The sequence below is a fragment of the Sarcophilus harrisii genome, chromosome 5 (genome assembly GCF_902635505.1).
Source record: "Sarcophilus harrisii chromosome 5, mSarHar1.11, whole genome shotgun sequence".
Taxonomy (NCBI): domain Eukaryota; kingdom Metazoa; phylum Chordata; class Mammalia; order Dasyuromorphia; family Dasyuridae; genus Sarcophilus; species Sarcophilus harrisii.
Genome location: NC_045430.1, coordinates 107,287,695 through 107,301,784, shown reverse-complemented (window position 1 = coordinate 107,301,784; position 14,090 = coordinate 107,287,695). Strand labels below are relative to the sequence as shown.

Sequence of the window (14,090 nt, the reverse complement as noted above, 5' to 3'; positions counted from 1 at the left end):
GGGCTGAGCCCAAGAGACAATATTGAAAGAGGCTGACTAAAAAAATAATCACTGGCATTGCAGAAACCATGGAAGATGAATGTTCCAAACATTACAATACCCATTCTACATTTTAGGAAACTGAGACGATGAGTGAAATGACTTTTCCCAGAGGGTCTTCAGACTCTGCGTCCAACTCTCTTGCATGTTTATCAAGGAAGTTGTAGAATTATGTACTGCATGGTAGGGTTTCAAACTGGGTAATCTCTAAAGTCCCTCCCCTACTTTGGATTCTTCTCCCTATCCTGCCTCATCCCCTAGCAAAGTTGCAGTGATCATAATCCTTGAATCAAGACTCAGGATTCATTGTCTGACTCTTTTGCAAAGCCTTTTTCCCCCTAAAAATTGATCCAGTTTCAGAATATCCAGGATATTTAGTGGCAGTAAGTATAAGGTCCTCCTTAGATCGGTGGATATCCAAATCATGGTCCTCAAGACTAGAAAGCCTCTCCCTCTCTTTATGATCTTTTCTCTTTGGGAGTTAAACCCCATGTTGAATCCAATCCTAAACTTCCTACTCCCATTGCCTGAGCCTCTCTGCCTTTCTCTCTCCAGCGAAGGAAGCTCTATGGATTTTTTGGCTGTCATATTTCATTGTCTTAAGGATCCCTGATTTCTTTCTTAAATGTATAGAGCTAAGGCTCTATAGGAACTAAGGAATCATTTCCTCTTGTTCTGATTTCAGTGGAAATGAAGCTCATCCAGACTCCTCCTTTAAACTAAAAAACATGTCAATGACAAACAAGAAAAAAAATGTGCTGAAATAATTTCCTTCCCAATCTTCAATCTTCCCTTTTGCAAACTACAGGATTAAAACTTTTACCTCTTTTCTTAGCTAGAGAATTTTCCTCCTATTTCCAACAACTTCCTAAATGTCTTCATCTCTCCCAGTTCTTTAAGCCCCAGACAGAGATCGGGGTAGATTTGTTTGGAATTCAATGAGAGGACAGATTCTACATGCCCAAACACCCACAGCACCAGCTTCTCACCCTCCTTATCTTCATATTCCATCCATTACTGCATCCTACCTCTTCTTCCCCGAGGTCTCACCCATTTCTCCCTTCCTCTCTTGCTCCTTCCAATAAACTCTGATTCAGACCCAGGTCATCACCCAAATAACCTGTCTAAACTTGTCCCTCCCTACTCTCTGTCTCTCTTTCTCTCTCTCTGTTTCTGTCTGTCTCTGTCTCTGTCTCTCTCTCTGTGTCCCTCTGTCTCTCTCTGTTTCTGTCTGTCTCTGTCTCTGTCTCTCTCTCTCTCTGTCCCTCTGTCTCTCTCTCTTTCTGTCTGTCTCTGTCTCTGTCTCTGTCTCTGTCTCTCTGTCCCTCTGTCTCTGTCTCTCTCTGTCTCTCTGTCTCTCTGTCTCTCTCTCTCTCTCTCTGTCTCTCTCTTTCCCTACAACTCAGGCCAAGATGCCATCACATTCTCTTCCTCTGACACATTTCTCTTCTTTCCTCCCTCTCTATCTCCCTTCCCAGACTCTCCTCCAATTTACCTCCTTAATCTAAGCCTCTACTTATCTCCAGGAGCCTCCACTGCAATCTGACTGGATTCATTGTTCTCCAAGAACATATGCTCTATTCTGGTTTAGGGGACACCACTCCCCTAGTCTGGAATGACTTCCCTCCCTCTGCCCTTTCCACCTTTCCCAGGCTTGCCAGTTTTTCAAGTGCCAGTCCAAATTTCACTTCCTTTGTGAAACTGTTTTGGACTATCCCAGCCCACAAAGATCTCTCCCTCCCCTTTACCCAACCTAGCACTTAAGTATTTCTATTTTGAAACCTATGGTCTCATATTGTTATTTAACTTTTTATGTATATGTTTTGATTCTCCAGTGAGGTAATAACTTCCTGGAGGGCACAAGCCCAAAACTTCTTTGTGTTCTCCCTCACCCTCACCTAGCCCAGTACGCAATAAATCTAATAAGTAAGGTGATTGGCCAGGGCCTCTTTCATTTACTTGTTTAGTGACAAACACAGTATTTAACTACTCCTCCCAATTTCTCTTCTCTAGCCCTGGCCAAGTGATCCTCCAAGCTAGGAGTGCCTTCTAGTCTCAGAGGCTTTACGGAAGTCCCTGTGACTAAATTTGCAGCTTGAGCTAGCTCTAACAAGTCATCTCCCCACTCCATCCCGAAAGTTAAGCACCCTAGTTTAGGAAAGTATGGTGGGCTGGGCAATTTAGGAACAACAACTACCAAAAAAAAAACAAACAAACCCAAAAACCCTCAAGGGATTTGGATATTAAGTGGAGAAGGGAAAGGAAATAGAGACCAAGGTAGATAAAGCCCCAGGTTTGGAGTCAGGGGGACTCATCTTCCTGAGTTCAAATCTGACCTCCAACTCTGATGAGCTGGGTGACTCTGGGCAAGTAGCTTAACCCTGTTTAACTCTCCTCATCTATACAATGAGCGGAAGAAGGAAATGGCAAAGTATTCCAGTATGTTTACCAAGAGTTGATGTGACCGAACAACAACAAAAGGACCCAGAAATTGGGGATAGGCGGGTGGGGGGACATGTAAGAGAGGAAGAAAGGACATGGTCCTAGAGGGAATCTTGTTTGTGAGCAAATATAATACAATGGAAATTATGTAAGCATAATTCTAAATAGCATTTACTAAGTACACTTTCCTCTTCATGACTCTCCATCCATCCCTTCAATCTCCAGGAAGTTAGTCAAAGACACAGAGGACCTGGACCTTGTTCTACAGTTTACTGTTGTTAAGTCATTGACTCTTCACGATGCCATTTGGGATTTTCTAGGCAAAGCTACTGGGATGGTTTGTCATTTCCTTCTCCAGCTCATTTTACAGATGGAAAAACTGAGGCAAACAGGGTTAATTGACTTACCCAGGGTCACACAGCTAGTAAGTATCTGGGACCTGATTTTAAACTCAGTCTGGTGGCTCTACATCCACTGCACCACCTAAGTGATGAATGAGTTAACAAATGTACATGTATACACATACACAACACATTCGTCTCCTACTTAACATCTATCGTTCCCTTCAGCCTCCAAGTCAAATGGGAAATAATGGAACTCAAAGACTTCCAGATAAACTGGGTCCCAAGGATGGACGTATCAGAGGGATTGAAGGGGTCATGGGGGAAAGGGATCCGAGGAAATGGAAGGGTCAGTAAAGATGTAAAATCTGAAGTGTAGGAAAGGGATTAAGTAAGATAACATAATATCATACAAAAAAGGACAGAGGAAGTCATAGGAAGAATCTCCTCCAGACTGAAGGAGACAGACCTCTAATCTGGGAAGCAATATTGTAAGTACTGGCAGTGTAATACTATAAATTGGGATCGGCCTCTTCCTAATTAATCCTATAGAATAGGCCAGGCAAACTTTAAGAGGGAAGCTTTCCTATTCTTCCTTTTTCCCTTTTTTCCCTCCCTTCTGCCAGTGGGTTCATTCATTGCTTTGCAGTCCCAACTCCACCCACTCTAAAGAAATCCATTCCCCAAAGTGAAAGACAGGCTGGTTTCAGCCAGCTTCCCACCACCTGCCTCTGGTTCGTACCACCTTTTCGAATCACTTTCTCTCCTTTGAAATTAAAGAGTACCTCTATTTTCTTCTTGGCTTGGGAAGGTGAGGGAGACGGGAAGAAAAGAACAAGTGTATATAACACTATCTCCTGTCCAATCTTGGATTCACAGTGCTTTAAGTTTTAGGGAACACGTTCAAAGCTCACTGTCCCCTTTTTACAGAGCGGTTACACGATTTGTCCAGGGCCACACAACTAACAAGCCCCAGAGCTAATATTTGAACCTGCTCAGAATGGGTTGCGAGGGGAATCCGATCAACAGGTAGGCAGGGCTTAGCTCTAGCTGAGGCTGGGGTCTGTTGAAAGGTTGAGTTCTGAGCGCTATGGGTCACTCCCCTTGGGAATCAGGGTTTTTCAATGGCAGAGGAAGGGCTGGGATATCCCTCTATCTGATGAGATCAAAGCCCTACGGTTTATGGTTTAACCAGCAGGACTAAGGGCAGACTGACCTGTATGGATTGAGAGTGCAGACAGTGACTGCAGGGAAGACGAGCTTGTCAGAATTGAGGTTGATGTTGAGACTGACCGGGTAGCTGAAGTACTCCCCAAACAACAGGCCGAATTGCCAGTACATCATCCCGAAGGTACAGAGCCACAATACAGCCCAGAAGGCCGTCTTCATTCGGTTGTGCTTGGAGCAAACCAGTCGGATGGCACCATGGATGGTGGTATTGCTGCAGAAAAACTGGAAGAGCTCTCGGTAGGAATGGTAGAACTCAATCAGGCCCTCCTTCTCCTCCTTCTGGGGTCCTCCTGGCTCGGGATGCCGGCCCCCATGCTCAAGTTTTTCCTCCTTCATGGGGCCTTGGATTAGGAGTAGATAATGTGAGTAAGGGCTAGACTATTGACTCACCTACCTCCATGATCATCAACCTAGACTCCTTTTCATATCTTCAGGCTGGGAGTGGACCAAACCTCCTGGAATGGTGAGGGGGGTGGGGGACAGGAGAGAGGACAATTCTACTCCTCTCTACCTATCCACCTTTCCCTGCTTGTCCTCTGGAACTAGCTAATTGGCTGGTTTGGGCGGGTTAGCACCAGTCCTGAAGTAGTTGGTTCACTTCTTCCTTCTCTGTCAGCTATTTTCCACTCTTTAGAGTGAGGGCTTTTCTAAAGCTTTCAGGCTAATTTTTAGTTTCTCTCTTCTGTCCCAGGTTCTCCTATCTACTCATTCCAGAATTCTTTAATTTTTCTCTTTTTCACTCCAAGTTAATCTGTCTCTGTCTCTCTGTTTCTGTCCCTTTGCCTCTCTGTCTCTTCATCACTGTCTCTGCATCCATTTCTCTCTCTCTCTCTCTCTCTCTCTCTCTCTCTCTCTCTCTCTCTCTCTCTTTCTCTCTCTTCCTTCCCCTCCTACCCCACCATTTTAACCTGTCATATCTCTGTCTATCTCTGTCCCATCCTCCTTCACCTCCTCCCCACTTTAACCTGTCATCTCTCTGTCTGTCTGTCTGTCTCTGTGCCATCCTTCTCCACTTCCTCCCCACTTTAACCTATCATATTTCTACTTTTTCCTCTGTGTTACCCACTCAGGCTTCGTTCTCGGCTTTCTTGAGCCTCAGAGACTGTAGGTTCCAGAAGGTCTGAGTTGTCTCCAGTTCCCTACTCCCAAGCAATAGCTAGGCAGGGACTGGTTTCTTTCCAGTTGAATCTGGCAGCTGGGTCTCTCCTCCCTCTCACCTGACAGGTGCAGTGGCCTGGCCAGCCAGCCCGCCCAGGATGGAAGTGACAGAAGCCTCATTAGCATCTCAATTAAAGGTGAGCAGGATGTGGGGAGGAGCAGAGGAGGAGCCTGAGTCAGTGGAGAGGAAGGTGGGCATGGAATAGAGAGCCCCAAAAAATTTAGTGGTGTAGGAGAAGCTTGGGGGGGTTGCCTCTGTGGGGAGGTCCAGTGGGATGAGTGAACTACCAGGAAGAAAAGAAAAGCAAAGGGAAAAAAGAGATTAAAAACTAAAAGAGCAGAGAAGGAAAAAAAAAAGGAAGGAACTTTGAATTGAGGGCAGCTAGGGACAGAGAAAGTAAATGGAATGAGAGATAGATAATATCATCATAGGATTTAGAGCTGGAAGAGATTTCACCAGTTATCTCATACGAGCTTTTCATTACATCTTCAGAATATCTAATACACCCCTTCATTTTTCAGATGAGGGAACTGAGACCCGACCAACTTGCCAAGGTCTCCCAGATGGCAAAGAACTGGAAAACTTGGGGAATCCAGATGCTGGAGGGGAGAAAACAGAGAGAAAGGGGAAGTAGGTAAAGAAAATGGGTAAAGAACAAAGGAAGTAGGAAAGAAGGGAACAATAGGGTAAAGGGTGAAAGCAAGGGTGATGGAGTGAGGGAAACAGGCATAACAAGGGGAAGCTAGAGAAATTAGTGGTTAGGGGCACATGAGATTGGAGGGGAAAGGAAATCACAGTAAATAAGTAGCTCCCCAGCTTCTGGAAACTGGGTAATAAAGACTGAGACAGAAGTCGCCTTCAGGAATAAGAGGGAAGATTCCCCATGTAGGGATCGGGTGAAAAGCATCCTTTAGGGTGGGCTGCTAGGGCAGCTGTGCCTGAGGTAGGGGAGAAGAAATATTAGGAGAATGTGAGCTGTCCTTCCCAGCTGGCTGATGATAACCTTTTCTTGCTCCACCCCTCCCCTTTGCACAGACCATCTCTTTCCCTTCTCCCTCCTCCTCCCAGACACTGCCTTTGCTGGGAAGGAGCCAAGGTGAGGCTTGGGGGATGGGTGAGGGCGCAGGACATTCTGTTCTTTTTTGCACCATTGACTGCCAGGCTAGGAATGTGTAATAGCCACTGTTGTGATCAGAAAGGGACAAGAATGTGAACATGGGGAAACAGGCCAGGATCAGGGCAGAAGCAGGGAGAAGCAAAAGATAGGTGCTACAAGAAGGTTCCTGGGTAGGCTAGGAAAGAGAGGAGGACTAAGGCTGGCAAAAGCAGGGTGGGGACACAGAGAGTGTCAACAAGAGCTGGACGGAGCAGGGGGTCACAGGACTTAGCAGGTGGCTGACTCGGTGCAGGGAGTGGACAGAGCTGCTGACCTAAGGAGGAAGGAGACAGAAAGCTCTGCGAGGAAAGCAAAGCTCTTGGGGCTGGGACTGTGTCTCCTCTTATCTCTGCAAGGGATTTGATCCAACCAGAAGGTAAATAGTGAATGTCCAGTGGAGGTGGGGAAGGTGGGAAGTGGGTAAGGCTGGACTAAGGAGGGAAGAAATGTTTAAGCAGCAGTAAGGAGGGGCAAAGGAGAGAAAAGAAAGGTTGACTTTATCTATTGTCCCCACAGACAAAGGTAATTTACCATAAGTTATGGGGAGAGGAGGAAATCATTTAATCAAATTTCTTAACATGGGGTGCCTGAATTTTAAAAACTATTTCAACACAATTTATTGCCTTGGCAATATTATATATTTTAGTTTATTCATGTAAAAATCTTATACTGAGAAAGGGTCCATAAGTTTGATTAGAATGCCAAAGGGATCCATGACCCACACAAAAGTTGAGAAGTTTTTATGAAATCCAACTGCCTCATCTTAAAGATGAAGGGACTGAGATAAGCAATGTTCAGGTAAACTCTTATAAAACAACTACCACATGCCAGCACACAGCATTATGTGAAATGGCACCAGTAATCCAATATATTTACATGGGAACGGCAGCATGGATGGAGAGCCAACCTTATCGCCAGCAAATGCTGAGTTCATGTCGCTCTCTAACATATTGACTATCATCCTGACAAGTCATTCACCTTCCCAGTACTCTGGACAACTTTCTAAAACCATAAATTGCAGAGAAGATACCAATCTCCATTGGTGAAGGTGACAATTTGCATTGGCAAAGGGAGTTTCCTTTCTGAGAGTTCATTGAACCAATGAAATGGTCCCTTGCTCTATTTGCACACAAGTTTTCTTCCAGAGATATGGCCTTATTTCCCCTTTTGGCTAACACTGATATCAAAGAAATCTCCAAGGGTTTTAAACTTGGCATTTATTAGAATATTTCTTCATAATATCTCTATGAAGTTGGAAAGAGTCCGTTTTCCTCCTATTTGAATGATGAGGAAACCAAGGTCCCAAATCAGATAGTGAATTAACCACAGAGATAGAATTGAAAGCCAGATCTGGTCTATGTCCCCAAATATCTGTTATCTTTGCTTCTCACTTCCTGCACTAAACCAATCACCAGTCTGTGGTAAAATGATGCTCTGGGTTTGATTCCACAAATGATCAAAGTGGAAATAGGAAGAGCAGGTATCCCCAAATAAATCTGTTACTACATCAACACTTCCTCAATCCAGTTCTGGATCATCAGGCAAGGTATCTTTCTATATCTTTGATTTTCCCAGTAACCCCAGTTCTAACCCCAACTAGTAGACATCAATCTAGCTGGTACTATTTTTCTTAGAAAGCACTATTTGCTCTACATCCCCCTTCAAAAAATGCACGATCCCAACGTCCCCCCCAAAAAAATACACACCTTATCTTTAGCCCCATTTGCTGAATGACACCGGAATTCTAAAGTTATAATATTACTCTATTGACTAAAGTTATGATACCTGTTAAAACTCAAACACTCTGGATAAAAACCAAACTTAAGTATCATCAATCATTTATACTTTGGAGTAAATAGATTTATCAGATTCTTATCAGTAGATTTTAAAGGAGGCAGGTTCTGGGCTCTGGAGCATGAGAAGATAAAGTTGACTATTTCATAACCTTGTCAAGGGGCCCTGCCAGCTCTCAAGGAAACAAGGTATTAAATAATGTCTTATTTACCAAAATGGCAAGTGTCAAAAAATCATTCGGGTACAACTGTTTTGTTCACTGGAAAACATCGCTTGTCCCTTCTGCATAGAGAGGCAATATTAAGGACCTTAGAGATCATTTTACAGATGAGAAATTCCAGGCACAGAGAGATTAAATGATTTGTTCAGGATCACACAGACAGTCAATGCTGAAGACAGTTTTTACTACAGGTCTCTTGATCCCACAATTGTTTAGAAAACCTAATTTTGCCATTTCACCACTGCTTCTGCCTTTGCTCAGGCTGTATGTCCCACAGGGAAAAAAAAATCTATTCCCTGCTTAATCTCAGTTTCTGCTAATTGAAGTTCACCTCTTCAAATTCAATTCAACAAACATTCATTAACTGCCTACTATATTTTTAAGGCATAGTGCTAAGTACTGGAAATATTAAAAATAATAATAATAAAATAGGCTTTCCTTCATGGAGCTTACATTTTACTTGGGGGAAGAGGGGAATAACATGTACATAGAAAAGAATTGTTATAATCAGAAGTCACATTGGTTTATCTCACCAACTAAATTATAAACTTCTAGAGGTCATGGGCCATATCATACTCATCTTTTCATCTTCTTATGTGCTTACTATAGACATTTATACATAAACATTCGTTGAATTGAACTGATTTAAAGAAAAAGTGCCCTTAGGATTATTTGAGGGGAGTCAGAACATAGATATTGCTTGTAATTATGCCTACATATATGTAGCACAGTATATGAGGTATTTAAGTATTATTTGTTGTCTTCCAGTCATTTTCAGTTGTATTCAACTTTTTGCAATCACGTTTGGGTTTGTCTGAGTAAATTTATCTGAATTTTTTTGAGCTTGTTTATATTTTCATTCTGCATCCCTCTTTGGAGGTTTTGGAATCATTTCAGCTCAATTAGTTTCAATTCAATCCAACATTTCATGTTTACTGAATGAGTGAATAGAACCAAAGCACATATTCCATAAAGTACTTTCTTTAATTCGGGTACAACTGTTTTGTTCACTGGAAAACATCGCTTGTCCCTTCTGCATAGAGAGGTTATTAAGGACCTTAGAGATCATTTTACAGATGAGAAATTCCAGGCACAGAGAGATTAAATAATTTGTTCAGGATCACACAGACAGTCAATGCTGAAGACAGTTTTTACTACAGGTCTCTTGATCCCACAATTGTTTAGAAAAACCTAATTTCGCCATTTCACCACTGCTTCTGCCTTTGCTCAGGCTGTATGTCCCAGATACATTCATTAACTGCCTACTATATTTTTAAGGCACAGTGCTAAGTACTGGAAATATTAAAAATAATAATAATAAAATAGGCTTTCCTTCATGGAGCTTACATTTTACTTGGGGGAAGAGGGGAATAATATGTACATAGAAAAGAATTGTTATAATCAGAGGTCACATTGGTTTATCTCACCAACTAAATTATAAACTTCTAGAGGTCATGGGCCTCTAGATTGATTACCAGATCTAGACTGTTAGATTGATTGGTTCTAGATTGATTACCTGACAGAGGCAAAGTCTACATGATATGACTTTTGAGGGTGCTGGGAATAACAATAATTCTGTATTTTAAAATCTAGCTCCAACATCAGGCTTCTACATAAAGCTTTTCTGGTTTCACCCCAAATGCCTCCAAAAGTGCCTTGTGCTCATTTCATATATATTTCTATGTATATGTGTTGTCTCCCACCTAGAGAATGCAAACTATGGAGGATAAGGATATTTTCATTTTTGTCTTTATACCTTGGACCCCTAATAGTGCCTTATTATTGATGTTCAGTCTTTTTTTTTTTTTTCATTTATGTGCAATTCTTTGTGAACCCATTTGAGGTTTTCTTGGCAAAGAGAGGGGAGTGGGTTGCCATTACCTTCTCTAGTTCAGTTTATAGATGAAGTAACTGACATCCACAGAATTAAATGACTTGCCATGGGCTAATAAAGGTCTGATGGCCACATTTGAACTCAGGAAGATGAATCTTCCAGACTTCAGCCCCAGCGCTCTATCCACTGACTTAGCTGACCAATAGTGTCTGAGTAGATGGTTAATAAATATTTATGAATTATCAATGACTCAAATTTTAGTAATAATTAATGATTACAGTATTTTTTGCGTAAAATATATCTTAGTATATATATATATATATATATATATATATATATATATATATTCCTCTCCCTTCCCTCAAAGATCTTCCTCTCTACCTTTGAGCTCCAGTTCTTTGGGTTAAGGCATTGTCTTGATAAATTGGTAACAGTCCTAGGAAGAATGATGCACTAAGCTGGTATTTCTTTTTTTTTGAGGGGGGAGGTAAAGAAGAGATTTAAATCAAGTGACCCAGGGTCACACTGCTAGTGTCTTAGGCAGAATTCAAACTCCAAGTTAGTGCTCTATCCACTATACCACCCAGCTGCTCCAAACTCCACAAAAGTAGAGTATTTGGAATGAGATCTCCACAATGAGACTCAAATACATAAGAGGGGAGATCAGTGACTCTGGAGAAAGATTACTTCCAAAATCAGTTCACAGTTACCTGTTCAAACTTCAAGGATTGCCCCCAAGTCAGTCAGCTGACATTGTTAAACATTGCTCTAGCCCTTACCTATGTACACTTTCACTTACTCTCTCCCTCTCCTTATCCTCCTTCCTATTTCTGGTATGTCTACCTGGGCTGGAGAGTAGAGTTGAGGAAGATTTCTCCAGGAATTATCTCTAGGCAGGAGCTACAGGAAAAGTCTCTCTCTTATCCTTCCCTCATGCCCCAATACAGAACTGATTCTTTTCAGAGCATCTCATATAGTTCAGTCCTCTTCAATCAAGTTTTGCTAAGTGATGGAGGACAAAGTTTTCTCATGCCCCCCCTCTGGGGAGCTTTCACTGACTTTTCACTATCATGCATCTCCCACTCTATGGCAGATGTATTTTTTAAGGTCTTTTGATTCTCTCCACTCAAATATTGGAAAGGATCCATGATCTTAACAATTTGTATCTTCCCTCCATTTAGATATATCATAAACCATCCACAGCGGCCCAGATTATGTTATTCTTGTCCGTATACTCTTAGAAAAGGTCTTCCTCTGCTTACCCTGACATCAAAAGGATCAGAGGAGCAAGTGGACGGTCTATATTCCTCACTCTTACCACTTGACCAGTGTATTTTATTCTATCACATATTTTTCTGACAAAATCCTTTATATCAGATTGTCAACATTCCCAGCCTTTCCATTGCTCACTACGTGATATTAATTTTCAATTCTTCAAAGGCTGTGTATTCTATCTCTTACAGCCAAAAGGCACACTTTGTCTCAGGGAGAAGTTTAGGGTCATTAAAGGAGTAATGCATTTTTCTGGAAAAATAAATTTAGCCAGCCTTTCTCTGCCTATTTATTTTTGTGCCCAATGTCCATTTGTACTGTCTATTGCAGATTTATATATTGATAGACAAGACCTATAGGGTTTTCCACCCAACTGATATTTGTATTTTACGTAAGAGACATTTTTCATCCACTTGGTTTGTCCTGTGTGGACTTGAAAAATATAACAATAGGTATGAACAATTCTCTGATTATAAATAGATGAAATATAATATAGGGAGATGTATACTGATCAAATATTATATCTTTTAGGTCTTGAATGGTTATCGGATATCTTCTAGGAGGCTCTGAAATATTCCATGAAGTCTGAAATCCAGGACTTGAAAAAATCAGTATAATGTCATCTACAAACAAGATCATCTGACTATTCACAAGGAATCCCTCTTCAATTTGGACTCTGCACTGATGGTTTTCCAGCACAGTGGCAAATACATCTGGTAAGCATATATCTTCCTATATCATGCTTCAACCATTCACTATGTTCAGAGGTTTGTGATAGTATTATGTCTTTCAAGGAACCATGAATAATTTGGTTGCATAGATGAAGACGCCTTGATGGATGATAACCTTTAAGGCAGTATTTTGCTTTTACCATATCAAAAACTTTTTTTTTTTAAATCAACAATAAGAACAGTGGGATTTTGTACTTTCTACATCTTCCATTAACTTGTGTATAAGTCATAATCATGCATAGCACAGGGCATTAGAGTGTTCACCCAAGGAATTTTTAAAAATGTTTTAGAAAAATATTTATTGAATATATAATCATAGAGGACATATTTTTAGTGCTCAATCAATGAACATGTATTTATTATGCACCTTCTATTTTTCACATATTATGCTAGGCATCAGGGATAAATAATAAATAAAACTAAAATTTAACTCAATTTGGCTTCTTTTAAATTGATCTTAGACTTTAAAACCCCAAATTTTGCAAAGGGTTCTTTTTAATTAATTTATTTCCATCACCTCAAAATATAGAACAATTCTCTCAGCCTTTCCTTCTTGGCTAAAAAGGTCTTTCCACTCACACATGCTCCCCTAGCCCCACACTTTTGTTGTGAAGAGAAACTAGTGAAATTTAGGATTATTGACCAAAAATATATTCTTTTAGAATTTTAAACATATTTGCCTACCTTGCTTATACCAACCAGAGCTCCAGATTTACATAATAACCTGAGCCACAGAAACAAAGTGTCCAGAGAAGTCAAAGATCTGGAAAGGGACTAAATGATTTTTCCCTAAACCAGCTACAACCAGATGGATTTCTTAAGGGGGAAGAAGGAACAGAGAACTCCCAGAGGCAAAAAAAAGGAAGGGGGCAGAGAGCCATGAAAGCTCTGCTAGGCAAAAGCATCATGGGAACAGGCAAAGTGTCCCTCCAGAGAAAGCTGGAAGAGAGCTGCAGAGGGGTGGGGTGGGGGGCAGTTCCCTGCAGTGCTGGGACCAGATTCTAGCTGCATCCCCTTCTTCCTGTGTCAGATCCTCAAAGTGGCAGAGGAAGTGAGTGAGAAGCAGAGGAAGGAAGCAGGCGGGAGGCAGCTGCTGCAGGAATGGGAGTGCCCAAACCCCAAAAAAGCCTTCCCACCCCCACCCCAGCAGGCTCTGCATCCAGAAGAGCATCAAACCCATGAGAAGGCTGCTCCATCTACTCCTAAAATCATGCATGGAAAAGGTGCAAAGATCCACAATGTAATAGTTTGCAAAATTCTTGCAGCAGCCGGTTGGCACTAGATGTACTGGGCTTGGAACCAGGAAAGAAGCCTCACCTCCCTGAGTTCAAATCCAGGTTCAGACACTTCCTTGCTGAGTGACCCTGGACAAGCCGCTTTACCCAATTTGCCTCAGTTTCCTCATCTGTAAAATGAACCAGAGAAGAAAATGGAAAACGACTCCAGAGTTAACTGTGGTATCTCTCCTGCCAGGGAAGTCCCCTGGGCTCGGTTCTGAGCTGCAGTAGTGCTAAAACTGATGATCAATAGTGATATCATGTCTGGGCAAGATGGGTACATTCTTAAAAATAAAATAAAATAAAGTGGGGTGGGAAAGGATGGATACCCTGAGCCCTTGTGAATCCCAGCCACAGTTACCTCTAACCTTTATGTGGTACTCATTAAAAATTGTACACAAATGAGAAAATAGTCATTAATGTTGTCTTGTTTATATGTTTTTGTTATTAATAACAATTAAAGGGTATAGGGCACTAAATCGAAAGTCAGGATGTTCTGAGTTCAAATTTGACCTCAGCTCTATTTGCCTCCCTTTCATCCTCTATAAAAATGGGGGTATTTAATAAAAGTACTTACCTCCAAGAGTTGTGAAGC

At 41.6% G+C, this 14,090-nt stretch overlaps 1 protein-coding gene and 1 long non-coding RNA gene across 4 annotated transcripts in view; one reads left to right on the top strand and one right to left on the bottom strand.

The window, feature by feature from the left end:
- Positions 1–5,530, bottom strand: part of SCNN1A (sodium channel epithelial 1 subunit alpha) — a 27,152-nt gene extending 21,622 nt beyond the window's left edge. Inside the window, exons 1-2 of one of the 2 annotated variants that reach the window (XM_031938297.1) lie at positions 5,270–5,530; positions 4,039–4,393 (exon numbers count right to left, since the gene is read on the bottom strand). In XM_031938297.1, the coding sequence (XP_031794157.1) occupies positions 4,039–4,393; positions 5,270–5,336 (422 nt within the window). In that variant the 5' untranslated portion in view covers positions 5,337–5,530. The other variant, XM_023504563.2, reaches the window with a different exon arrangement.
- Positions 5,276–14,090, top strand: LOC116419247. 2 transcript variants are annotated; one of them, XR_004229506.1, is made up of 4 exons: positions 5,276–5,347; positions 5,733–6,743; positions 12,019–12,203; positions 13,249–14,090. It is a non-coding gene; the product is annotated as an uncharacterized LOC116419247 (long non-coding RNA). The 2 variants fall into 2 exon arrangements; XR_004229507.1 differs by having other exon boundaries at positions 13,484–14,089.